The sequence below is a fragment of the Toxorhynchites rutilus genome, chromosome 2 (genome assembly GCF_029784135.1).
Source record: "Toxorhynchites rutilus septentrionalis strain SRP chromosome 2, ASM2978413v1, whole genome shotgun sequence".
Classification (NCBI taxonomy): Eukaryota; Metazoa; Arthropoda; class Insecta; order Diptera; family Culicidae; genus Toxorhynchites; species Toxorhynchites rutilus.
Window position 1 is genome coordinate 84,768,349 of NC_073745.1, and position 27,107 is coordinate 84,795,455.

Consider the following 27,107-nt stretch of genomic DNA (forward strand, 5'->3'; position numbering starts at 1 on the left):
GATTCAATAGAGGACCCTTCCATCTACTCTGCGACCTCTGCCAAATCCACAACTCCGTCGAGCACTTCTTGTGTGGTTGCCCGAAATTCGATGATCTACGAAACCTGCATGGAATCAGCGGGAGTGTAAGGGACATCTTGAAGGACGATCCAGCAAGAGTAGCAGCGCTTGTCTGCTACCTAAAAGATGCCGAACTATTTTTTAAGATCTAGCGTCTGAACAATGGATCAGTCAAGAAGATCCTTGTTCCTTCCCCTCCACGATGAAGGGGAATAAGAACACGCCGGCATCTTCAACGGCACGGCTTTTTCTCCACTGGCCTGGAGCCATGGTCCGAGGACATCCATGTCATCTGGTCCAACAAGTAAACAGCAAGTTCTTTGTTAAGTCATGTCTCGCAAAAGGATTTATATGTGTTTAATTTTTACGTCTAATTTTTATGTGATAATTTTATGTGCAATCTGTTCCCAACGAAACCTTGCGGCAATGCCGTCGATAAAGAGGCGAACCAGCCCAGGAGGCTGAAAACCTCTCAAATAAAGAATAAAAAAAAAACCGAGGTAAGAAAATAAAATGTTATATATAAAATTGCGCAGAATTAAATTTCTTCCAAACTCATGGTGTAGATTTGTACGTTAGATCGCCAATAACGCATTTTAAATCGCACAGACCACTTCTCGGGTAAAATTCTGCTTTGGACCCAAACGTAAATAAACAAAGCCCGAGTCATGAAAACGTTTGATCCTTTGATCAGAGAAACATTTGACAGATAGTGTGAGGGGAAAAAGTTTGCAAGAAATTTTGTTTTTTCAAGCAAAATGCACTTGTAAATGATTTTGAAAACCACGGACCACCTAGCACCTTCCCTATTCTGAGCGAGTTTTCGATTACTTCAAAATAAAAATTTTGACTATTACATGAATCACCTAAATTTGTAATGGTTCGCCCCTTGATTATATGATTCCAGGTAGTGATATATTGTACCAAGATGTATACCGCCCTGTTTTCGGTAAATAATCGTTTCAAAACAAAATAAAACGATGGGCTGTGTTTCAGTGCACTGAGTTGACCCTGCGAAGCGTTCGAATATATTCTCAATTCAGGAAAATCTAGCTGATTTCGGAATGAATCCATTAACGTAAGTACTTGTTTTCCATATATACAGTTAGTATATGTAATTTAAAACATTCTCACCTCAACAGGAACATGAAAAATGTGCTCAAACTGAGCGAACAAGACATAAAATTTGGCGGAAAAAACTCCTGGCACAATCAGTACAAGGACAGCGCTTGGATCTTCGTGGGTGGACTCTCGTCGGACCTAACGGAGGGAGATCTGCTGGCGGTGTTCTCGCAGTACGGAGAAATTGTCAACATCAACTTGGTGCGAGACCGAAAGACGGGCAAGTCGAAAGGATTCTGCTTCATTTGCTTCGAGGACCAGCGGTCAACGATTCTAACGGTGGACAACCTAAACGGAGTCAAGCTGTTAGGAAGAACGCTCCGGGTGGATCACGTAGCCGACTATAAGCCTCCCAAAGACGACAAAGCGGATGAGGAAACCAGAAAGTTATATATGGAGGGATGTGCACCGAAATATAGCTGATAGTTGTTTATTGAAGTATAGTTTTGTAAATTGTGGCTTTAATAAATTTAGTAGAAATTTACCATGGTTGAACGCTTCAGAAATAGACTTTGCGCTTCCCTCTCAAGCCGTGCAAGCTCATTTACAACCGGCGTCAGTTGCTCCACATGGTCCTTGTATCCGCTACCTGTGTTCAATCGTTTCTCACCGTAGGTGACTTTACCATCGAAATCATTCAATGGCACCTTGATGGATTTATCAATTTGTTGAATAGTAACGTTTAGATGGTCTTCAATCTCTGCAAGATAAGCCATTTCATCGTACCACATGCAGCACCCTTGGACGTCGGTGAGATTTGTGTTCCAGCAATTTTTGCCCCGAGATGAGCACCACTGACCGTGGTACCAAACTTTCTCCGGTACGGTCGAAACCAAGGAAATGGCTAAACCCATACGTTCCGCGCGACCTACCCGACCAATGCGATGAACGTAGTTGCTCTTCTCGTCCGGAAGCGTTACGTTGATGATGAACGGTAAACCTATACATGAAAAATGTTATATTGGACAGATTTCGCGCCAACTCGTATATGGGATTGGCATGACCCTCTCAGAACGTAATTAAACTTTCAGGGCGTGAAGACCTTACCTAATTAAGCAACTTGGCATACTTAGCTTTCCGAAAATTTATCGGAACTAACATATGGAAAAGGCTAAATATTTTTATATTTTTTTTTTACTCGAAAATGGTAAGTCCTACAAAAAGTTTGAGGAAAATTATTGAATATTCAGGAAAAATAGGGCCTGATTACGAACATCACTGTCAAAAACGCTTTCACATCACTTACACTTCACTTAATCTTTTTGTGTCTATCATCATTGTCACGGACAGTTGCGTGTAAAAATAAACTCCGTGAAGTGAAAGAGTTCATTCACGTTTATAAGAGACATGTCAGTTGCATAATTTTGGGCGTTTGAACGTTAATTCGGTTGCATAATTTCGGACGTTTGAACGTCATGTAGGTCAAGACGGGTCTATGGTACTAGGTGAGGCCGTTTCGTCACTAAGTTGGTTAGGGGAGCGGTATATGAAAACAGTACGGAAGAAAGCAGAAGGGGAATTTTTTCTTTGAAGTGTGAAAGAGACAGACTGATCACAAGCAAGCTTGGGCACAAGCGTATTGTGTTTTGTTTACAAACAAAACACAGTAGACTTCCAAGATGGCTGAAGAGTGGTTTTAGTAAGTTGGCCCACCTTAGGATATACTTCTACGCGCCTTGATGTAGGTAAAATTAATAAGTGTATGAGATAATATTCCATTTAATTGAACGTATGTTTTACAATGACAAGTTTGCGATTATATCTCGATGATTCGGTATTTCAATCCAACTCTTCGGACTCATTCCATGAATCATTTGCTTGGTGTGTTAGTTTGCTGAATCAAACGATGGTTCAAAGATGAGGAGGAATACTTGGTTGCTCTTGAATAATGTATGGGAATGTAATTTTATTTCTTCTTTCTATAAATTACTCTAGAGATAAAGCATGACTATCATGAGTTTAATAATCGATATCTCGCATACTCTTGTACTCAGCTCTGTCTTACTCGTTTGAATAGTGAGAAGTATTTAGTATAGGTTTCTACAATTTTGATGAATAATAATATCTTCTATATCTCAGAATAAACCCGAATTTATCCATCTCATGATCAGTATAATCTGAGCTACTCCCATAAGGGATTCTGAAGCTTAATCCTCTTATCCTCCCCATTCTCGTGTAATTTGATATACGGGGCATGAGGTTTGATATAATTATTTAAACAGAAACTGGTCAGTAGTGTCGTTCAGAAGCATAATTTTCATATGAAACATCTGATGAGTTTCAAGGAATTTGCCAAAAGCAGAAAATGATTCAGATTTTATTTGCACGGATATCAAGGAAAAAAAACGGAAAAAGAACTAGAGAATAATTTAAAAATTATTAATTTAAAAGCTTTGCAATTATAGATTCATTTTTTCCTTATTTGAAACTTAAATATTCTTTCATTCAAAGTATGTCTTCAAAACAATATCGTTGGAAATATCTATTACGTGAAAACAAGATATCAATGGCCTTATTCGATGTAACTATCATCCTGATTCGGGTCTTGTCCACCAATTGCGAATGTTTGAGTTTTTGTAACCAGCTCTGCAATGTTGGAAAAACATTACAGTCATTATTTTATATTCAAAATATCAACAAATCAATATTATACATAATCAATCATAATGATCATTGCCATTTTATGGGGTTACAACTCTCTGTTAGTCTAATCCTTAAAATAGGAACAAAAAAATTCTATTCGTTTAGGACAATCGAAATTAGACCTTTCGCCATGTTTCAATCGGTCTACGGGAGCTACATTTTTAGTCTTCAATTACATCCCATAGCGCATTTATCGAATCCAAATAAACAAATTTACGTCCTCTGGATAGGTTTTCGTTCTAAAAATACCACCAAGCGGGTAAATTGCTGTTTGTTTATCTTTTCATACCTAAGAAGTAAGACACGATTCAAAATGTTAGAAAAAAGCTAAATAAATCCGAAATAAAATATACTCCATTCCGCGTGACTAGCTTTCACCATCTAAAACAAAAGTGTCAAATATACTTGTTTTTCCCCGTGACGTGACAGTATCGTGGTATTCATAATAACACCGAGTTCATCAAAGTTGTCACGGCGGATGAATTCTTCCGGATTCTACACACACGGTGGCAGCCGTAATTACGTTGTATACAATTCACTTCGTTTTCGCCGTGAAGTAACGTTCGTGATCAGGCCCATACTGAGAAAATATTTTTTGAAATGCTACACTGAAAAAAATCGATTTCAAAAACTGAAAGTCGATTTTCTCAAAATGGTCATCTCTGATTTTGATGAAATGGTAGATAAATTGTAAATAAATATGTGCCCTACAACTCTTCCATACATCGCAAATTGTGCATATTTAAGCCAAAAAAGTTTTCCTAATAAAAACTTTTTCAAGACTTTTTCTCGAATTTTTTTTTTGTACAGCTATAGAAAAAATCAATAACAGGTAGAAATAGATTTATGGTGACCCTTGGATGCTAAAGTACAGCTTTCAGCTTGTTTTGTAGTCAAACATAATATGTTTTAATTCAGAGAGCAACGACAGCTCTCAAGCTATTGTTTGGTCGGTCTGGTATCGAATAGTTGTTGTAGATTCAGGTATCTATTAACAGTCACTGTAGATATGATAATAATAAATTAAGTATATGATTTCAAAAAATATTTTTTCGGTATTTTTTACTGAAAATTTAATTATTTTACTAAAACTCTTCCATAGATCACTTTTTTTGTAGGACTTACCATTTTCGAGTAAAACATTTTTATAAAAAAATGAACAAAAATATTTAGCCTTTTCCAAATCAGTTCTGAGAGGGTCATGTCAATCCCATAGACGAGTTGACGTGAAATCCGCAATTGGTACCATAGAGTTTACTTTTGTTGCGTTATATCATACCTGAAACATCAAGACCTCGTGCTGCCACATCGGTACAAATTAAGAATTTGGCTTCTTTATTCTTGAACTTCTCCAAATTGGCCTTTCGCTCCTGCGGTCTCCTATCTCCGTGCAAACAAACGCAGGAATACTTCTGACCACCAACTTGCCGCAAGTAACGCTCCATGTTGTCACAATCGAGCTTCGTGCGACAGAAGATGATCGCCCTGTCCATGTTGTGCTCATTGATAGCTCGAACGGTGTATTCCCCCTTCAGCATCTTGATTGCCTCCGACAGAGTTTCCGCTGTGTTCGATCCGGGTCTAACATTATCCTTCGCATGCACACCGTCCGTTTGAACGTGAGATCGCAACGACTGCCAGCTGGTGTCTTTTTGAGGATCAACCGGGCAAACAACGTGATGCACGGTTTCCGGAACCGCGTCCTCACCCTTCAGATCGACCCATGTCGGAAAATGCATCAATCGCTCGGCGAGTTTTTTCACCTCAAACGAGTGAAGTGTGGCACTGCAGACCACCATTTGCAGTCGACATCCGTCGGAATTAATTTTGGGGATCTGTTTGTGCAAACGCTCGATAAGTTCTGTGTAGCCTTGCTTCAGCAATCCGTCGGCTTCATCCAGAACAAAAAAGCGACAGCTACTGAGTAGAACGTATCCATTGTTTATCAAATCCTCCAGGCGACCGGGAGTGGCAACAATGATGTCTACACCCCGTTGCAGAATTTCCATCTGATCCTTGATGTTAACACCGCCAATCAGCAGCAATTCTCTCACTTCCGGATCCTTGAGATGCTTTTTGAACTTCTGAATTTGATTAAAAGTTTGCTCTGCCAATTCTCGCGAAGGTTCGATCACCAGTGCTTGTGGCGCATTTGGTTTCGGTTTCGTATCCTGTGCGGTTGCTTCTCCCGTATTCGAATTCACGGCGAGCTGCTCATGCGAAACTTTGCAAACAGCGACAAATCCGTCAGGAATAGGATGCTTGAAATCGGACTCACCAAAGTTGAAAGACATTTCTGCATTCTTCAGCACCACAGCCGGGAAAAAATTGCCATTGCGAAGATTGTTGTCATTAATCTTAAAAGCTACTCCGAGCGATACCCCGTTCTTGGCAAAGCTAACCTCCCCGCGGTCCAGATCAAGCATACAACCAATAACATCCATCTTTCCGAAAGCCTCTCCATAGTTATCAAACTGTTTGCAGTTGGACTTTTTTCCCGTTCCACCGAAACCGAAACCAAACCTATCCGTTCCCAGATCCAAGTTCGCGTGCTCCGTCGACCAACCCACCCGACACAGACCCTCGTCGGTTACCGTCGCCTCGTAGTAATACTTGCCCTTCCCACGAACACCCGTTGTTGCTCGACAGCCGTGCCATTCCTTGAACTCACGCGACTGACATCGCAACCCATCGGGGGTCACGGCCAGGGCGTTACCTCGATCCATAAACGATAGTGTCCACGGTTTGGCTCTGTGCCCTACCGCCTTGCCCACTTTTCCTTCCCCAATGTCCCGCAGTGTTTCCCATACGATCTGCAAAATGGGCAAACAAAACGCACCGGTTTTTCCACTACCCGTTTCGGCAGCCATCAGCACGTCTCCGCCTCCCAGTATCAGGGGGATCGCTTCCGCCTGGACGTCTGTTGGAAGCATCCATTCCATCTCATCAATCGCCTTGGCGATTTCCGGCATTACACCGAATTCTGGGGAAGTAAAAATGCCGGTAGCATTATCATACAGATTCATTGCGAAATTAAGCTAACTTACCCTCAAATGCAGTCATTTTTGGCTTTTATTGGGTTAATATAAGAATAAGCTATTTCGACTGAATATTAAGAATTATTCTCGCGAAATCGATACCTGATACAGATTGAATATGTCAAATAGCCGCGATGTACCCTAGTAAAAATAGATGTGATAATAAATTGTACAAGGTAGGTAGCGAAGGTGGACAGACGTTTACTTAAGATCGAGATGAAAATGAAAGGTGGGAAGATTTTTTTAATCTGTGACGTCACAGATTTTGTTTATGTATGTTACTTTTCTTATAATAGTTCACTACATGGGAAAAGTGTTGTTACTAAAAGTAAAAATAAGCAAATGGAATGAACGAACTAATTTTTTTTCCTAAATCAATGCTAGCGTTCAAAATCATAAGGGCCCGACATTTTAACAGAAACTGAAATTTCAGTATTCTTGAAGTGTTCTAAATTTAATTTCAATTCAATTTTACTTCTCGTTACGTCGACCAAAAACGTAAACGAACAAAGTCAGAGTCACACAATCTTTTGTTCTTTTGACGGATAAACATTTGACAGTGCATGGGAAAAAAATTGCAAGTTTTTTTCATGTAGAATGAACTTGAAAAATAAATTCAATTGACTCCGTATGACTTAGATTGAGACGAAAACTTTTCCGCTTGCGTCTTAGTTTTAGACGACTGAAGTTTTCAGCACCTTAATTCTGAAAAAAAAAATTACAATTGCTGACAAAAATCAAACTTCCATGAAGTTGCTCTAGAATCCAAACATAGTAGGCATTAGAATACTATTTCTGAAATCAAAGAAAAAAATAAACATTTTAGTTCGTGATATGTTCTGTTTGTTTCATAATGCGAAAAATATGATTTGGAAATCTGTAATTAGCTTCTGTATATCCTCTTTCAACGTTATTCGTTGAAACATTCAATTTTGTACCATTTGAGTAACTGACTGGTATGACTGGTATGTGAACCTCCTATCTTCCTGGCTACTAACACAATCAAAGTTCAACACAACCAAAACCCGTGAATCTTCCCACCTTCTATTTTTCATCTCGACTTAAAATCACTGTTTTGAAATATGAATGATTATTTTCAGGTGTGATGTCGAACTTTGAAATAGGGGGCTGTCCACATACCACGTGGACAACTTTAGGGGGGTAGGGGGTAAGAAAATGTCCACTCTTGTCCACGGAGAGGGGGGAAGGGGTATAGACTGAGTCCACGTGGACAGGAAGAATTTTCTCTGCGTATTTATCAATAAACGGATTGAGAAGCCTGAGAGTGCTGCCCAGTCAAACGTTCATATATTTTCTCTCATATCATGGATCTTCTTCAGTGAAATCTGTATTATAAAAATATCTCACGTAAATTGTGAATGACCAACTATTTCCTAAGATCGAACATTTATAGTTACTGGGTATGCATAGCCCTCATAGCCAAAACTATAAAAATTAAACGATTCCATAATGGTTGAGATTCCATGATATGCGTAAATGATTTTTATAAAATATAATTATCTATACGTTTTGTTATATCTCGAGAACAATATATGATAATAACTGTATAGTTTTTCATACAGAATTGTGTGTAAAATCATTTTTCCAAAGTATTTTCATTCCATTAATTTCTAGGAATAAATATTTACATTTGCAGGAGATTGTCTATGCATCACTAGTTGTCAACTTAAAACAATTGAGCCAGTGTTCTGATAAATTATAGAATGTTTCAGGAGGTGATAGAGGATCATATTTGATGAAAAAATCCTACGCATGTAGTCAATTCTCAACTAGGACATTGTTGAATTTTTGTTAAGTCTAATTTTATGTCTTGAACTGACTCTAATTTAGAAAGTACGCTCCTTAGAATAATTATACTGTTCATTGGAAAGATAAGAAAATTTAGCATAGAATGCAATTGTAAAACTTTCAAATTAATAGAACTCAGGATCAACTTTTAAATGTAAGGAACCAACTTCAAATTTTGTGTTTTTAATTATATTTTCCAAAAATGATAAATTGGATTGTTTCTATCAGCCAAATTGAAGCCTTCCAACCACTCTACAGTTCCTTTCTTGACACCACACTATTATCCTTCTTGTTATCTTCCACTAATTTAAATGTGTTCACAACAAATTTTCCTCAAATGAAAGCAACGTGCGCACTTTTTGAATTTTCAGTTCAGTCATTTTAAGGCAAAAACCGGTCTCAAGGAAAAGTTCAATAATTCTTTCGTAGTTAAGATTTGATCATCAGCGTGGAAGATTTTTTATGATCCCCTATCTCTTCAAATTTTTCGGATCAGCTACCTAATAACCTATATATAATAATATTATTTTAAACAGATATAATAGTTTTCGATATATTATTCAATTTATGAGAAAGTTTTCTCAATAGTTTGAACATTTATAAAAAAAAAATAATAGAAGGTTAATGAATTTCTCAAAAAAAATGTTTCAATAGGGCAACAGGCTTCAGGGCCATTTTTGGAAAAAATTAACAAAATTTCAATAAAATGGGGAGGATCGGGGCAGCGGAGGATTAATTTGGCGTTGAATTGCTCTCTGGTAAACTGTGACGTTTTAATAAGGATTTAGAGCAATACAAATAACTTATTGAGTTGTGAGTTTTCTGATGTTTTTTCCCCACGGGCATTTTGGAAGCTATTTAGACACTCAATGCAGGATGGTCAATAAGCAGTTGAAAAATTAAAAAATATATATAGATATTGAAAATATTTTTAATAAGGTATTAGTACCCTTTGAAACTATTGCGGAAAGGTTTCTATTGCGCTGATAACTAAATGTGAATTGATCGTGTGAATGAACAGACATTTCCTGTGGCGAAATGTCGAAAATGTTTTGAGTGATCTTTGAAACGCTGTAACTCTGTTATAAAATAATGCATTCGTCAAAGCATCAACTGGACCATGTATTAAATATTTCCAAGATTGCGATGAGTAGATTTGACCATCGATTTGCTGTGCGTTCATTATTTCATGAAATATTCCTAATTCGAAATCAAAGGATGATGTTTCATTCGATAGAGAATACCTCTGTAGTAAATAGTTCTACTGAAACTCTCTATGAATCAAATGGACACGAAATAATCATGTTGATTGGATTGCTTGTAAGCATATATTCTCAAAATCTAGAGAAACTTTGAAAACAAACTATAAACGCTTCATCTGTTCTTGCAAAGTATTGTATCTACAACACATATACACATCACACACTAGAAATTTGTAGCTTGAAAATGCTGTATTTTTTATCTTAATGTCATCATTTATATCGAAGATTCAGGCGTTCCGAAATCTCTGCAAAATTTCGACCTTTTACTCCTCATCCTTTGTCAAGTGAGGATCTATAGATATCAGTACATGCTTCCTACTTTATCTTTTTTTTTTTCAATTCTTTTTAAATGATAGAAAAAGAGTCTGTGTATATAACATCGTTGTGTTCGTTTTTGTGCGCTTCAAAAACTCGAGCTCTGATGGAGCTCATATTATAACACAACATACGAGCCACTTCAAAAATTGTCAAAAATTGTGCCAACGCCTCAAGAAGCTTTAAGCTTTCCAGATGAAATGAGCACACTTCTGAAATAAATCTGTGAAAGTAAATTAACTTTCTAGTATTGAATATGTATTCTATGTGACAGCTACACAATTCTTTGTATGTGTTCAAAAATCGTGAGCTTAAATAGTATCTGATAGTGATTTTGAATCTATTTAATTTTATTCGATTGGCTTTGCTCAAGATCAATCCTTGGAATTTTGTAATTTATTTTCGGATGCGGATTGTTCAACTGCATATTGTGCGTTTCCGTGTTGACAAACCAGATAGCAGATAGCCTTTAAGATAATAGAAAAACAAAGTATTACAAGTATTTTAATTAGAAGCGAATGAACTGCAAAGTTTAAATCCTTTTGAAAACAAAAAAACAAAGAACATACAAGTATTTCAAAATTAAAGCGTGTGTCACATCAAATTGCATCAAGGAAAAAAACGCTGTAGAAATTTAATTTTTAGGAATTATATCTTCAGCTTTCGCTTATAATCAGATAAGAGTGTATAGATCACGTTGGCCATGCTTCACTGTCAATTTTTCGTAAATTTGGAAAAATGTCGTCGAACGAAAAAGAGCGTCGTGAATTAATCCTGTGCACTCATTTCGAGAATCCGGAGTTGTCAGATCGGGACATCGGTAAGATGCTGGGAATCGTCCAATCCACGGTCAGCAGAGTACTAAAACGATACTTCGAGAACCTAACCATCGACCGGAAGGTGAAGAATGGCAAAAATGGATGCTCCGTCAGTGAAAAAGATCACAAGCGCGTAGTAAAGCAGTTTAGACGTGATCCGAGAAGTTCGGTCCGGGATGTCGCATTCCATTTAAGTTTATTTTGTTTCAAATTTTACTTGCTGAACCCTGCCACGTTTGCCGTTGCTCATTGGTGTTTTAAGACAGAAAAATGAGTAGTAAAACAAAGCAAATATTCCATATGAGTTTAAAGGGTGTGTCACATCAAATTGCATCACGGAAAAAACGCTGTAGAAATTCGCCCAATAGACCGATCCGTTTGGAAAATTTTAGACAGTAAAATAAAAACTATTAAACAACTTTTGGCATTTTCTTTTTATTCATACTTCGAGCCCAAGCCCGTATGCTCGCACCTTCCTCTTTACCCCGTCCATAAGGTTCTGTACAACGTCAGGTTGTAGTTTTTTTTGAACAGAAATCCATTTTCTCTTGAAGTCCGCCTCCGATTTGACAACTTTTGGGTTCTTCCGGAGGGCCTGCTTCATAATCGCCCAATATTTCTCTATTGGGCGAAGATCCGGCGCGTTGGGCGGGTTCATTTCCTTTGGCACGAAGGTGACCCCGTTGGCTTCGTACCACTCCAACACGTCCTTTGAATAGTGGCACGAAGCGAGATCCGGCCAGAAGATGGTCGGGCCCTCGTGCTGTTTCAATAGTGGTAGTAAGCGCTTCTGTAGGCACTCCTTAAGGTAAACCTGCCCGTTTACCGTGCCGGTCATCACGAAGGGGGCGCTCCGCTTTCCGCAAGAGCAGATCGCTTGCCACACCATGTACTTTTTGGCAAACTTGGATAGTTTCTGCTTGCGAATCTCCTCCGGAACGCTGAATTTGTCCTCTGCGGAGAAGAACAACAGGCCCGGCAGCTGACGAAAGTCCGCTTTGAAAGTCCGTAGGTTTCGTCGTCCATTACCAGGCAATGCGGCTTCGTCAGCATTTCGGTGTACAGCTTCCGGGCTCGCGTCTTCCCCACCATGTTTGCCTTTCGTCGCGGTTAGGAGCCTTCTGAACCTTGTATGTACGCAGGTCTCCCGCTGCTTGGTCCGCTGGACGAATGAACTTGACAAATTCAGCTTATTGGCGACATCCCGGACCGAACTTCTCGGATCACGTCTAAACTGCTTAACTACGCGCTTGTGATCTTTTTCACTGACGGAGCATCCATTTTTGCCGTTCTTCACCTTCCGGTCGATGGTTAGGTTCTCGAAGTATCGTTTTAGTACTCTGTTGACCGTGGATTGGACGATTCCCAGCATCTTACCGATGTCCCGATGTGACAAAACCGGATTCTCGAAATGAGTGCGCAGGATTAATTCACGAAGCTCTTTTTCGTTCGACGACATTTTTCCAAATTTACGAAAAATTGACAGTGAAGCATGGCCAACGTGATCTATACACTCTTATCTGATTATAAGCGAAAGCTGAAGATATAATTCCTATAAATTAAATTTCTACAGCGTTTTTTCCGTGATGCAATTTGATGTGACACACCCTTTAGACTAGCGAAGCAAGTGAGACTGTCAAATTTTGACAGAAGTTTCTAAAAAAATTGTGTTGTTTTTTGGGTCGAAAAAGTAGGTTTTGTTATAAAAATTAGATGAAGATTTTTTTTTGCTAAAATATAAGTTTTTTGTTTCAATAGAATGGCCAACATATTTGCTCTCGTGAGAGTCGATTGAGCTCCGGGCAACTCAAATTGACGAAATGAGCTTCGACAACAGGGATATGCTACGCCGAAAAGGGTATAAAATGGTTGAACAGTTTGCCATTCTTCGAGGCGAAATGCTACGAGCTCTGCTATACTTTTTGGGAGTTAATGGAATGCTGGTCAGCTTCACAACAGAAGGCACGCGATTTACTCGAGGTTAAGGATCAACAATTTTGTGGGACTGGTCAGGTTTGGGATATGGAAATTGGGTAACGTTGTCTCAACCGAGAGATGCCACACGCACTGTAGCGTTATGCATTAGGACCAGGGATAGCACTGGTGTTCGAATGGTTGTCGAAGGTGGGCGACGGTGAGGGGGGGGGACAAACAAACTAATAACGAAAAAGAAGAACACAAAGGCATTAAATTCTTATACTAGACCGTTTCACAAACACATAGATCGACTGCATATAGTAGATGTCGCGAGTTTCCAACACGTCTCTGATAGGAACATTGGGTTGTCTTTCTTGAGCCTCAAGGGTATTTAAAAGGTGCTCTCGGGCTGCTTAATAATCCGCACATTGCCGAAAAATTTATTCTGCGGAGATGCACATCTAGCGAGTAATGGTTAGACATAAGCCTACTCATTACGCGAATGAAGCCATGACTTACGTCCAAATCTTTGAACCACGCTCTCGAAGAAACATTTGGTATGCTTGAATGTAACCACCACCCAAGACTTCCAGTGCCCCAATCGGTTTGCCAACTCAAGAGGTAACTCAGATGCCACAATTGGAAAAAATCACCGTATGAAATCTGTCTATCAAACAATCCGCCTTCCTGGGCACCCACAATTGCGAGAGTGTCCGCCTTCTTATTGCCAGGAATTGAGCTATGAGATGCGATTCATACAAAGGTTATCTGATAAGATCTTTCGATTAATGCACTCAACTGCTGCCTCACTTTTGTGAGAAAATAAGATGGGTGTCTACTAATTTTCATCGACAGGAGAACCTCAAGCGTCTATCCGAGAAAATAAAGTAATGATCTGCAGGCTTGTTGGAGATCATACCCAATGCGAAGTCGATTGCTGCCAGCTCAACAACGTAAACGGAACAAGGTTCCTGCAGTTTACGGAAGGTGCAAGAATTTTCATTGAAAACACCTGGAGTAAACGATGGAAGACAAATATATGAGTGGTGATAAATTCTCATAAACCGAGATTGTATATCTAGATGAAGAATTTTCTCAAAGATTTCAATCACAAGTGAGTTCGTGACTCTACATTTCACCAGTATTCGGAGAGAGAGTTCTCAGAATCGGTTCTGTAGAGGTGTTATTCCTGCCAGAACCTCGAGACTCATGTTATGCGTTGAGTGCATACAGCCGAGAGCTATACGCAGACAATGATATTGAATTCGTTCCAATTCTAGAAGATGACTTTGGGTTGCTGAGAGAAAGCAGAAAGAGCTATACTCCAGAATGGACAGAATAGTTGTTGTATAGAGCGTTATGAGATCTCTCGGATGAGCTCCATATCACGTGTTGCCAATCGAACGGAGAAACTTCTTTTGATATTTTTGCTTCAAATACGTAATGTGAGCATTCCAATTGCATATTGAATCAAACTAGACACCAAGGTTGAAGGTTAATGATCGAGTAATGCTTCTGCCCAAAAGCTTGTGTTGCAATTAGGCTGGGAACCGACTACAACTTTTAACATAAATTTTTTAACCGACCGATTACGCTTTGCTTCGTATTCGATTGTAAACACTACTGCAAGGAACTGAATTATAAACTCTGGCAAACCGTGTCAATTGGGGGAACCAGTGGCGTAGCGTGAACGGGTGACACACCGGGCGGGTTACTAGAGTGTCGCTCCTCCATAATACTTAGTTTTTGCTTTCGAATTAAAAATCAAACTTATCTAAACAAGAAACGTAATTATTATTCTTCCCCCTGTTGGGTGTGAGCCATTGCGTCCATTATTTTGAACTATTGTGGCACACCCCTACACTTCAAGTTCATCTATTGCTTATTGATGAAGGATAGACTGAAAGCTATGGCGAGATAGGTGCCAATCAGGAATACTCTGTTTGATAAAATTTCTAATCCTGATCAGTGACGTAAACCAAATTTCCTTGAGCTCCAGAATAGCTTAATCAAGGTGTTGAAGTCTGCATCTTGTTAGAGCTTCGCAGTTACAGAGCAAATGTTCCGAGGTTTCTCTTCCGGCATTATAAAAGCGACAAATATCATCTTGTGCTAAACCTATGTTTTTGAGATGGTATTTGCTCGGACAGTGTCCTGTTATAAGACCAGTGAATGTCTTTCTTATTAAGGCTCAGTAGTTGTTGATTAATTCGTATTTAACGTATTTATTATAATATTAGATAGGACGAACAAGAAATCGTAAAGTCTTCACGCGTTGGTCATTGGAACTGACAGTTACAAAATAAGAAAATAAACGAAATGTGACTCAAATAAATCTTATGAAATAAATATCTTTGGGAGCTGAGACCGACATTGATATTGTACTAGTGTTTCTCGTGTGATGTCGCTTTCTTGTTGCGAGTTCAATGGAATACGCAGTAATAACGGTACGGGGCTCAACGTATTAAACAAGTCTGACCCATCGTTGACCGCAATTAAAAAAAAACTTCGAAACTTCCAAAACTTCGTAGTTGCCAGTTCGTCAAATCGACTTTTTCAATTCGCTGTCAGGTATTCATAACATATACCGAGCTTGAATTGTTTCAAAAAGTTCAGTTTCTTTAAACGATTTTCTTTTAATTCCTGATGAAAATGACCAACGCACTCCAACATTCCCCAACGATTAGTTGAAACTGCGAAGAACGAGTAAACAAATTAAACAATTCTAGAATGTCACACACTGGATATTCTTAGCAAAATCATGGTGTTCCAGAAGCCCAAAGAGTTGTTTACAAACTCTATGGATACGGCTATTTTGTTTTGCTTTCTCAACAATACCAGAACTCCTCCATTTGATTCTGACATGGTTGAAGCGGTCGATAGCCTGGGAACGGGACTTCATGAAAACTAAACCCTGACTCTCCAGTTGTTGACGTTATTCAAATCTGCAGCTTTTTCCATCCAAAACGAAAAAAACTAGGTGTGGGTTAGGTCTGTGATATAATCGCAAGGTTAACGTAGGGCTACCATTGGATAAGCAATTATTTGTTTGAAGTTGCATTTAAATCAATTCTCAATAAATGGATGAATGGATATTTTGTTTTGCCTTGAAATTGTCTTGCGATCAGTTCAAATATATTCGAAATAATATTCTTTCGCTTGTGATCTCGTTTCGACGTTCGACACTGAAATCATCAAGCCAACCTTATTCAATCCTCCGTATATCCGAAATATCTTTTCCGTGATATAGAAAATCATCACGGGAACACCTAGTAACTGCCCAAATAAGGGCGAAATAATATTTTACCCCTTGGGTGCATTCACAAGCAAACGATTTAGCATGTCCGTTCATCACGGCAGCGAAAGAGAAACGGACATAGGTTGGCCAACCGACGCATCGTAATCCTGTTTATAACGACCAACACCTTTCGAAAGTGTATCAACAGCGGGAGTGTTTTGAAGATTATATTCCTCTTACCAAAGCTTAGTGAACATTTTTGTAATGTTGTCGTCCACGGTTGAATGTTCAATTGGAACCAAGTGAACGGTTGGTTTGTGATTTTTAGATTGATGAGCTTATTCTGATTTCTCACGAGCCATCCGTTTTTGTTTGAGTTTGAAATTTTTATGATAGATATTTCCTTCTGAGTGGCGCTTACCAGTTTACCACCACATCGGGGGATGGAGTGTTATTTCTGTAAGATGAGATGGTGGAAATTTTGAAGGTTCATGAAAAGTATAACTAAAACAAAGAGCTTAAAATGAAGAAACCTTTGAAAACCTGCTGCAGCTCTGCTCGAAGCTTGAGAATTTCAAGCGTACAATCAGAGAGCGATATTATTTTCGTTTGTTGCTCTACTATTTTTTTATCGTGAATGGCTGTCACAACACCGGTGGCGTTATGTGCTGCACATAAAATGATGCAAAATCTTGAAGAATCGCGTTTATCTGTTTTCCACATATAAAATCAATACTAAAATTAATTTCAGTGCAGGCATATATAGGTAAATTATTTCTAATAATCTTGATATAACTGATGAAACAAGCTTTGTAGAATCCACCTACCGGTTTGTTTTGAAGTTACTGACGTTTGCATCCACGTAAATGTGTGTGTGTGCGTGTTACCAGTCCACGATTGCTCTTTCTCCTGCTCTCAAGGGGACGTGAACAACGTGAGAGTCAGCGGTCGCAGTCTTCAACACTGACATCGTTATCTTTCAAATTGAGTTTGTGTCTTTGCAAGTTCAGACCGTGGTGCGCGTTTTCGTCCAATTCCGATTTGCAAGTTGTACAATAATACCATCCAATAGGCGCTTTTGCTCTCTTGTGGCCTGCGGAAAATTCTATATTTTCAATTTTTGGAGTGCGCATTTGCGGAAAAATTATCGACGACCCGGGTGGTAGTCGTTGTCTTCCGTCGTCCAAAGGTGTATAGGCGGTGGTAAAAGTGGAAAAAAATAGTTACATCAGTGCGAAAAATTTCCAGCTATTTGGCGAAGAAAGCAAAATAGAAGGCGAGAAAAGGCAAAAAAAAAAGCGAGTGCTAAAAAAGCAAATTTGCGAAGGTGTGTTCCTATCCGTGAATGGACAGGCCTACTGAAAATATAGTGACCCATCCAATTTCTTCCGGCAGATACGTTCGTAGACATTAGCAAACAGTCAACACATTCGTGAGTGGAAATCGTCTCAAAATAATCCAGCGCACCCCGATTCTCTGCAGGAGAACACGTAAGTAGATGCACAAATTATCACTGAGGGCACAAAATATACACTGCGGAGCAGGATTCCAGCGAGGAACATTCTTGATATCTTTATTGATGTTGATGAGCGGTGCTATGGTTAGAAGATTTAGGATGAAAAATATTATTGATCTTTTATCACTTTTTGGAATATTGGAATGCATAGTATAATTGTTCAATAGAATGATGCTGTATTTTCTGAATGAAATTAAAAAGTTAGAGGAAGGTTGTATCCAAGACACGACCGCATAGTTGACGTAGGATAACGTTAGGATATTTGTTGATTAGTAATTTTTGATATGTTTGAAAAATTCCAGGATTAGACTCTGATAATAATTTTGTTGGCTTTGAAAAGGGCCGTTAAGTTTGATTGTAGGGTCTCGTTTGTTCTCTCCATCAGTGATTCAATCGAACGATGATGGTAGATGAAAGGTGATTAGTCATAGGATGGTGTATATCACGATAAAAGATGCTGAGATGGAATGAGATATGCTGAAACCATTGGTGTTGGGGAAACGCATTTTTGCTGTTTTTTTTTGTCTACAAGCGAAACTATGCAAATTTAATATGAAATAATCTGTCCATTTGAGGGATATTATCGGTGGAAGAGGGCCTAGGAGAACCAATATTATTCAAATTTTACTAATGATCTGATTGTTTTATTATCTACTTGAAGATTCAAATGCAGTGTTTCAATGGTTTCTTATATTCATCTATTAGGAAACATTAAGTTAAATTAAGACACTATCATGAAAGGCATGTTTGGACTCTACAAAGGATGTGCTTCAAATGTAGATTTAGCTTGTAGCACATAATACTGATAATTATTGATTTTCGAACGATGTATGAAAGCTGTATGGAACTACGTCCGTTATGCGTACAAATAGTGATTTTTCGAAAACATTTTTTTCAGAATTGCTCAAATATTTTCGAACAAAAAATGTTTGTTTGCATGTTGAGCAAACGAGTTACATTGCGTAGAATTTATAACGACCAAAAAGAGGATTTTCTCCATTTTGTCGCTTACGTCTCCTATACACACATGGGCAGTTTAGTTCTCAATCAGTTCAAATAATCATTTCGAGATGGTTTCGAACAAGCTGCGCCATGTTGTAGCGTGTATCTTGTTCCATGCAGAGGATAAACATTATCAAAAACAATGTGATAATCGGGTAATTTGACATAAATTCATAAAATCCGGAAGGTCATGGCATAGTTTAATGAATAGGGGCCTCAAATTCTAGTCTGGTCAGCTTGTTTATCGAATCAAAACCCTGTCAAGAACATATGAGGAGTGATCGTACGAATAGTAGATGCAGCTTAAAAGCAGTATAAGTGATTTGAAGATCTTGAACAGTACCCTCTGCGTAGAACGTGATACACACTACAACATGGCGCAGCTTGGTCGAGACCACTTTCTCGAGTACGAAAGATCGATCCAAAAAATCGGAAATCGGAATGGAAAAGATCGATCTTCTAAGAATCGATTCGAGATCGCCCAATCCTAGAGCACTTGCTCGATTGGCCAGGAACTGGGTATAGACCATAAAGCCGTTTGGAACCATTTGCAGAAGATTGGATTCTAAAAAAAGCTGGATGTATGGGTGCCACACGAGTTGACGCAAAAAAATCTTTTAGACCGAATCAACGCCAGCCATGCATTGCTGAAACGGAAGGAACTCGACCCATTTTTGAAAGAGGTTGGTGACTGGTGATGAAAAGTGGATCACGTACGACAACCTGAAGCGAAAAAAATCGTGGTCGAAGCACGGTGAGCCCGCCCAAACCATCGCCAAGCCCGGATTGACGGCCAGGAAGGTTTTGTTGTGTGTTTGGTGGGATTGGAAGGGAATCATCCACTATGAGCTGCTCAACTATGGCCAGACCCTCAACTCGGTTCTCTACTGTCAGCAGCTTGACTGTTTGAAGCAGGCGATTGACCAGGAGCGGCTAGAAATGATCAATAGGAATGGTGTTGTTTTCCACCAGGACAACATGTGGGGGGAAGGGGGGGATAATGAAGTTGCCTTCTAAATGGCAACAAGTTTGCGAACAAAACGGCGCATATTTGACTTAAATTGGATAATTTTAAGTATGTTAAATAAAGCGTCAAATTTAATTAGTCAACGCGAAGAAGACGGCTTACATACTACGATGTCATTCGGCGTCGATATAAGCTCGGGAAAGAACGGTATTTGTAGGTTGTTCTCTAATATTGTTTCAAGTGTGTTTTGTCGATCGTGCACTGTCACCTGAGCAGGTTGCTGCAGCTATTATGCTATTACTCGAATCTTCAGTTTGTTGACACCACTGCAACATGTCCTCCAGCTTTCTTTAGCTACTGTTTGTTTTTTGAAGCTATGGAAGCTCGCCACGGAGTTCCCGATCCACAAAAAGTCACAGGAGGGTTGTGTCCGAGACACGACCGCATAGTTGACGTAGGATTCCGTTAGGCTATCTGTTGATTTTGGATACGTTTGAAGAATTACATCGTTAAACTTCGTTAAGAATACCGTTACCGAACATAATTATCAATTTTTCTCATCAGTAAAAACATGTTACTTTAATATAGAGAAAACACCAACATTAAAGTTCCAAATTTAAATTTTATTTGCTAGAATTAATTGTATCACTCACCTTACTTGCAATATAAAAAATGCCTCTCATTTGCATATATTTGCAATGCCGATTTCCCCCGGGCACCTTGGTTTTGATATGTCTGTTAGGGAACACACTTCGGTAGGAACAAAAGTTCCCCCTACTTTCATGTATTTGCAATGCCGATTCCCCCAATCAGCTTGGTTTTAATGTCTCTGTTATGGAATACTTTTCGGTGGGAGCAAAAGCTCCCCCTGCTTTCATGTATTTGCAATGCCGATTTCCCCCAGGCAGCTTGGTTTTGATGTCCGCATGTATCGTCAATTTCAACCAATAAGAAGTGGGTATTTCCGTTAGGATAGGAGTTGAGATTTTTCAATTGTTCGATAGTTAGTTTAATGACATATATTATTTTCTTCAATATAAAAAATTGTTATGGAGTACCGAAATCGATTGACGCAAAAATTTCATCAATCCATCATGAAATGACTGAGCAATAAGCATTTGAAATTGGACAATTTTCGCGATGTGCTCGATTTTCGTTTTTCAATTTGTACCCCGATATGTTCCCGAAAGACGTAATCCTACGTCAAAAGGCGATAAGCGAAATATTGATAACTACAGAGCGATTCCATGGGCTATGCGCTGTATCAAAGTGTTTGAATTAATGATTATGAATTCAGTCGATTAACTGTTTCAGTCGGAGACTACAGCTCGGAGCCGTCCGCTGCATCTTCTGGAATACCCCAAGAAAGTCATTTGGGCCCTCTAGATTTTCTGATCTACTTCAACGACATTTTTTATTGCGCTAGATGAACCAACAGCTTTATTCGTCAACGATTTAAAGATGTACTTTCCGATGTGCTCAACCGCTGACGGGCGGAATTCACGGCGCCTTTCTCCAACGTTTGGACACGTTTTGTGGCTTTCTGTCAATTATATTGTTGTATTGGTTCGACCAATCCTGGAATATGGAAGCGAATCACTTCAACGGCGGTTTGTAAGATAAGCTCTCCGACTCTTGTTTTGGCGTGATCCGCATGAGTTGATTAAATTAAGCTGCAATAATTTGGAACTCTTGGTCTGTAAAATGAATACCTATAAATTGAATATGTGACCATCTCTTGATAGATCCATAAAAATGTTTGCATCAATTGATATTGTATTGATAAATATATAAATATTGAGTAAGTTCGATAAGTAGGTGATAAGGATAAGTTCGTAGTGTAGCTTCTATTACACAAATCTGCCAAACAAATGAAACACAAATTTCTGCATTACTCGAGAATTAATCGAACAAACGAAACCAAATTTGGCATGTGGAAGTTTTAGGGTACAATAAATGTTTATTTGGTGGGGTGCTGCTCATACAAATAAAACACAAATTTCTGTATAACTCGAGAACTAATCAAGCAAATGGAATCAAACTTGGCATATAGAGGTTTTAGGGATCGATAAACGTTTCTATGATGGTTCGACACTCCTTCCCTCTTGCTGAAGGGAGCTGTCATACAAATGGAGCAAAAATTTCTGCATAACTCAAGAACTATTCAAGCAAATGGAACCAAATTATATATATATACAGGTATATGGAGGTTTTAGGGGGCAGTAAATGTGGTGGTTTGACACCCCTCCCTTCTCTGGAATGGCGAGGGAGTCCCATTAAAATAATACACATATTTCAACCAAACATGACAATTGAGAATTTTCGGAAAACTCTGAAGGAAAATGGGAAAATTCGAAAAATGAAATCCGCATATGCTCTACAATTACATAGCGAATTTGATGTTTGCGAATCATTGTTCGAAAGTGGAGAGGGATTTTAATGTCATGGAATGCACTCTTATATCTTCTTGTATCTATATGAATAAAAACAGAAAGTGGGTTATATCTATGGTATAACCGCAATGGTGACGTAGGACTATCGTTGATTCAGTGATTCTTTGTTTGAAGTTGAATCTGAATCCATTCTGAATGAATGAATAAATGAATATTTGGGGGACTTCGAAAACGAGAGCGTTACGTTGGAGGTACAAGGTTTTATGCATCCAATATTGGATACGAAAATATCCTACTGATGGGGAAGAATAATCTTCAGAAGCTATCCTGTTAATTGCGATTGATTGGAAAATCACAAAACCAAATGTATTTGGTCACAGTGTTACATGGATAGAAAAGATCAAAATAAACTCTTTCACATGAATGTAATTTTAAATTCCCAGAGAAACTAGCAGTTTATTTTCCGGATCTTTCTCAATGCTGAATGGCATCCAAACGGAAAGAATTCCATGCGTGTATGTGTGTGTGTAGCGGCTGCTTCGATGGTCACCTTCTTTTCTCCTGAAGGATCGGCTTCTCTGTGCTCCCTCACAGTTTCAAACAAACTGCTTGCGTTTCAGGGCAGATCTCGATCCTTCGCCGTCCAGCATCCTCAGCAACGATGTTGTTTTGTCGATGTCCTCACGAAAAATGAATGCGTCTCACCACCAGAATATCGCTTAAGTATGCTTTTTGTGCGTGATTGAATCGAGAGAAGGCGTGGTTTACGATGGCAATTTGGAAGGCAAACTAGAGGGGAATGAACTCTTTTAGCTTGGAACTTTCGGCGACTGAGCAATAATCGATTGCGGGCGCATACAATATTGGATACGGAAATATCCTACTGATGGGGAAGAATAATCTTCAGAAGCTATCCTGTTAATTGCGATTGATTGAAAAATCACAAAACTAAATGTATTTGGTCACAGTGTTACATGGATAGAAAACTTTCAAATAAACTCTTTCACATGAATGTATGTTTAAATTCCCAGAGGAACTGGCAGATTATTTTCCGGATCTTTCTCGATGCTGAATGGCATCCAAACGGAAATAATTCCGCGTGTGTATGTGTGTGTGTGTGTGTAGCGGCTGCTTCGATATTTTCCCGGGGAACCGTTTGTGGCATCACTCTCCTCCTGATGGATTCATGGCTGGCCTAAGGTGCACAAACAGGCTCTTGGTGACACCGTTCATCCGCGCTTTCATGATAAACGAAGAGCTTCACCACAACAGCGACAACATGCCCCAATCTCTGTTCAATTAGAACTGAGTGGATTTCTTTTTTTTTTTTTTTTCACTTAAATTCTTTTTATTTCTTAATTTGGTTTACATTATAATAAAGTACTACATATCAAGTGATCTTTAATTTGCAATGTCAAGTTTTGTAATGATTTGTATCATACACATTATTCGATTGTTTCATATTCCTATTGTAAAATCATGCCTAAGCTTTTCTAGTTTTTTGTTACCTTTTTTGACGTAGGACTACGTCTTTCATTTCTATACCGGGGTGTAAAATCAAAGTTTCGAAAACGAAAGCGTTACGCCGGAGACCGAGATTTTGAGTGTTAATAGCTCCTAAACAACTGAACGAAATAGTATGATAAACACTTCATTCGAAAGATAAAATGTCTACGCGTTCTATACTTGTTACTTTCTGATCCAAAAACTTGTTTCAATAGTCTTAAATTTGCTTTCAAAATAGGCTATTGAAATCACCAATCGGTATATAAGCGAGCGCCGCTCGGAAATCCACTCAGTTCAAATTGAACAGCGATTGGAGCATGTTGTCGCTGTTGTGGTGAAGCTCTTCATTTATCATGAAAGCGCGGATGAACGGTGTCACCAAGAGCCTGTTTGTGCACCTTAGGCCAGAAGGGAATCCATCAGGAGGAGAGTGATGCTACAAACGGTTCCCCGGGAAGATCTCGAAGCAGCCGCTACACACACACACATACACGCACGGAATTCTTTCCGTTTGGATCGAGAAAGATCCGGAAAATAATCTGCCAGTTCCTCTAGGAATTTAAAAATACATTCATGGGAAGGAGTTTATTTGAATGTTTTCTATCCATGTAATACTGTGACCAAATATGTTTCAATCAAGTGCTATTAACAGATGGTTATCGAGTTAGCATTAACCACTGGTGGGCTTCCAGTATCGAGGAAAATGTGGAAATATCTAATCGTTACTGAAAATAATCAGCCAGTTCCTCTGGGAATTTAAAATTACATTCATATGAAAGAGTTTATTTTAAAGTTTTCTATCCATGTAACACTGTGACCAAATACATTAGGTTTTGTGATTTTTCAATCAATCGCAATCAACAGGATAGCTTCTGAAGATTATTCTTCCCCATCAGTAGGATATTTCCGTATCCAATATTGGATGCATAAAACCTTGTGCCTCCAAAGTAACGCTCTCGTTTTCGAAGTTCTCCAAATATTCATTCATTCAGAATGAATTCAGATTCAACTTCATACAAATGATCTCTAAATCAACGATAGTCCTACGTCACCCTTGTGGTTATACCATAGATATAACCCACTTCCTGTTTTTTTACCTAAATCTAACTTATAAGATACCCTCCCCAAATTATTTACATTATCCCAACTTACACTACTTATCTAACTGGAAATAAATATATCTACCCAAACCCAAAGCCGTTACCTTGAAAGGTAACGACTATGAAGTCAGGTAGCATACTCATACAGATTTTGAATTATTCCGTGTGTTGAGAGAGCGCAACTCTGTTCAAATTAAGAGTGGATTTCCGAGCGGCGCTCGCTTATATACCGATTGGTGATTTCAATAGCCTGTTTTGAAAGCAATTTTAAGACTATTGAAACAAGTTTTTGGATCAAAAAGTAACAAGTATAGAACGCGTAGACATTTTATCTTTCGAATGAAGTGTTTATCATACCATTTCGTTCAGTTGTTTAGGAGCTATTAACGCTCAAAATCTCGGTCTCCGGCGTAACGCTTTCGTTTTCGAAACTTTGATTTTACACCCCGGTATAGAAATGAAAGACGTAGTCCTACGTCAAAATGGATCGCCGAATGTGTTGATGAGAGCAAAACTCGAGGAAGGAATTGTCCGATTTAGGGCTGTCTTTATTCTATCATATTTTCTGTATCAAAAATTTATTCCATGTAACGAAGAACATGTTATTTGCAAGTGGTTGAAAAATCTTGAACGAGAATTGTGTCTGTAGATAATCTGATATAATGATGAATTTTGGTAGAAGCACTAGGTACTAGGTAAATAAATAAAAGGGTAGATTAGAAGATCAATCAATGAACAGTTCTGCGATTGGACCCATGAACGTGCGCTTAGTAAGAAAACGTGAATGTGATAACGGTAAATGATTTCTGGGCAGGACGCAGCCTGTCCAGAAATAAGGTAACAAAAGCTAGTAAGGTAATAAAAATACCCATCGGTGCCTTTGCTACAAGTCCTACCCTCGCTGTTATGGTAGAGAGTGGACAACTACCATTCGATCGACTCGTTACGAAGATTGTAACTGACCTCGACTATGATGCCCCACTAATATCTCGGGCTCGATTTAAAGAACACTAGAATCAGGATATTCCCGATATATGTGTACATGCGACGGTCATGGAAAGGTTCGAGGAGGTTCGTGTATTAGATCTCCAACATAAATAGAAAATTTAAACATTCTACCATATTCTGCCTTTCTGCTACGAAGGTCCCCTATTTTCGATTATTTGCATCTTCATAAAAAGCTACAACAAACTTTGTGACCTTTGCAATCGATGAAGGTAATGGAATTTGACTTGAAAAACAGAAACGATCTTAGGTACTTTTGTACCCGCATGCATTTTTGCACTACGAATTGTGTGCGGACTTCAAAGGCGATATGAACACAACGCTTTGGCTCGGTTATTCAAGACTACGTTGGAAGATATCCCTTCATGTCTTCAGCTCACTAAGGTTCTACGTATACCGTTTGGCAATATGTTGATAACAATTTGCTGCGATAACGACGATAACGTCGATTGAACAATATGCGTTCAATTGAAATGGCAATATCAAAACTGAGTGCCTGAAGTTCATCAAATCAAGCAAATTTGCGGTTCGAGAAGTACGTAAAGCTGGGAGATACAATAACTTTAGAGGGAAAAAAAGTTAAATAGATTGATCGTTTAGTCATTCTTCCGTTCACATATTTCGGAAGTCCACGATGAATGAAATGAACAAGGCATCATGTCATACGTCAGACCTGCAACGAAGAACGTAATCTATCACAATGTATGAATTGAACTAAATTGGGATTTTTTCGCAACTGAATTCGGAAATTGTTTCATTCAATCGCTGGTTTGATCAATAATTTAAACAATACACCCAAATGATTACTAAGTCCTTGGTAGTCCTACGTCAATCTTGTGGTTATATCTTAGGTATAACCCACCTATAGTTTTTCTAAACGAGTTTCAGCTGTGAACTTGCAAGTGCAAACGTCTATATAGTCCCGTTTCCACCAGAGAACTGTACTCGTGTTATCGATCCAACATACGCTGTGATGTAATTCGGTTCGATTGAGGTCCCCATTGAATTCACGCCTTTGTATTTTTGCATCATATGCACACATCGATATTGTTTTCATGCGTTGCCAAATGTTTTTTGAGGACGTTAGATTCTAAAGTAATGCACAAAATAATGAAAAGCAAACTGTTTCTATTTTTTTGCTATGAGAGAGCTGGAGACTTATTCAGATCTATCGTTAAATTTTCGAGAATTCGTGGATTGTTTCCATGTTAAAAGTGGTGTCAAAGTGCGCAAATCGAATGCGAAGAAAGTATTTTACTGCGTGGTTGAAAACTGTTGAAAATTTGTGGGAAATGTATTCTTGCTAAAAAAATTCGAGGGGTTGTATCCGAGACACGACCGCTTAGGTCGTAGGACTACGCAATCTTGTTTTTTCAAATTTGTTGGTTTATTATTT

At 38.7% G+C, this 27,107-nt stretch overlaps 3 protein-coding genes across 6 annotated transcripts in view; 2 read left to right on the top strand and 1 right to left on the bottom strand.

Annotated features, from left to right (window-relative positions):
• The first annotated feature begins 857 nt into the window (after positions 1 to 857).
• Positions 858 to 1,672, top strand: LOC129770166 (RNA-binding motif protein, X-linked 2). The gene is made up of 2 exons (XM_055772827.1): positions 858 to 1,138; positions 1,203 to 1,672. The coding sequence occupies exons 1-2, from the start codon at positions 1,125 to 1,127 to the stop codon at positions 1,603 to 1,605; spliced, it is 417 nt and encodes a 138-aa protein (XP_055628802.1). The 5' UTR covers positions 858 to 1,124; the 3' UTR covers positions 1,606 to 1,672.
• On the bottom strand, positions 1,599 to 17,068 carry LOC129770163 (ATP-dependent RNA helicase Ddx1). Its single transcript, XM_055772819.1, has 4 exons — positions 17,050 to 17,068; positions 6,873 to 7,004; positions 5,105 to 6,808; positions 1,599 to 2,122 (listed from the first exon to the last, which is right to left on the bottom strand). Exons 2-4 carry the CDS (start codon positions 6,886 to 6,888, stop codon positions 1,653 to 1,655), a joined length of 2,190 nt encoding a protein of 729 aa, XP_055628794.1. The 5' UTR covers positions 6,889 to 7,004; positions 17,050 to 17,068; the 3' UTR covers positions 1,599 to 1,652.
• Positions 17,069 to 17,157: 89 nt separating this feature from the next.
• Positions 17,158 to 27,107, top strand: part of LOC129770164 (endophilin-A) — a 160,354-nt gene continuing 150,404 nt past the window's right edge. For 2 of the 4 annotated variants that reach the window (XM_055772826.1, XM_055772825.1), the window contains exon 1: positions 17,158 to 17,712. The gene's annotated coding sequence lies outside the window, so the exon portion shown is untranslated. The remainder of the gene's footprint in view (positions 17,713 to 27,107) is intronic. The other 2 variants (XM_055772820.1, XM_055772824.1) reach the window with 2 other exon arrangements.

Coding starts and splice junctions, on each gene's coding strand:
- LOC129770163 (XM_055772819.1), bottom strand. Junction 2,123..5,104: donor ACGAGGTCTTGATGTTTCAG/GTATGATATAAC, acceptor TTTCATGTATAG/GTTTACCGTTCATCATCAAC.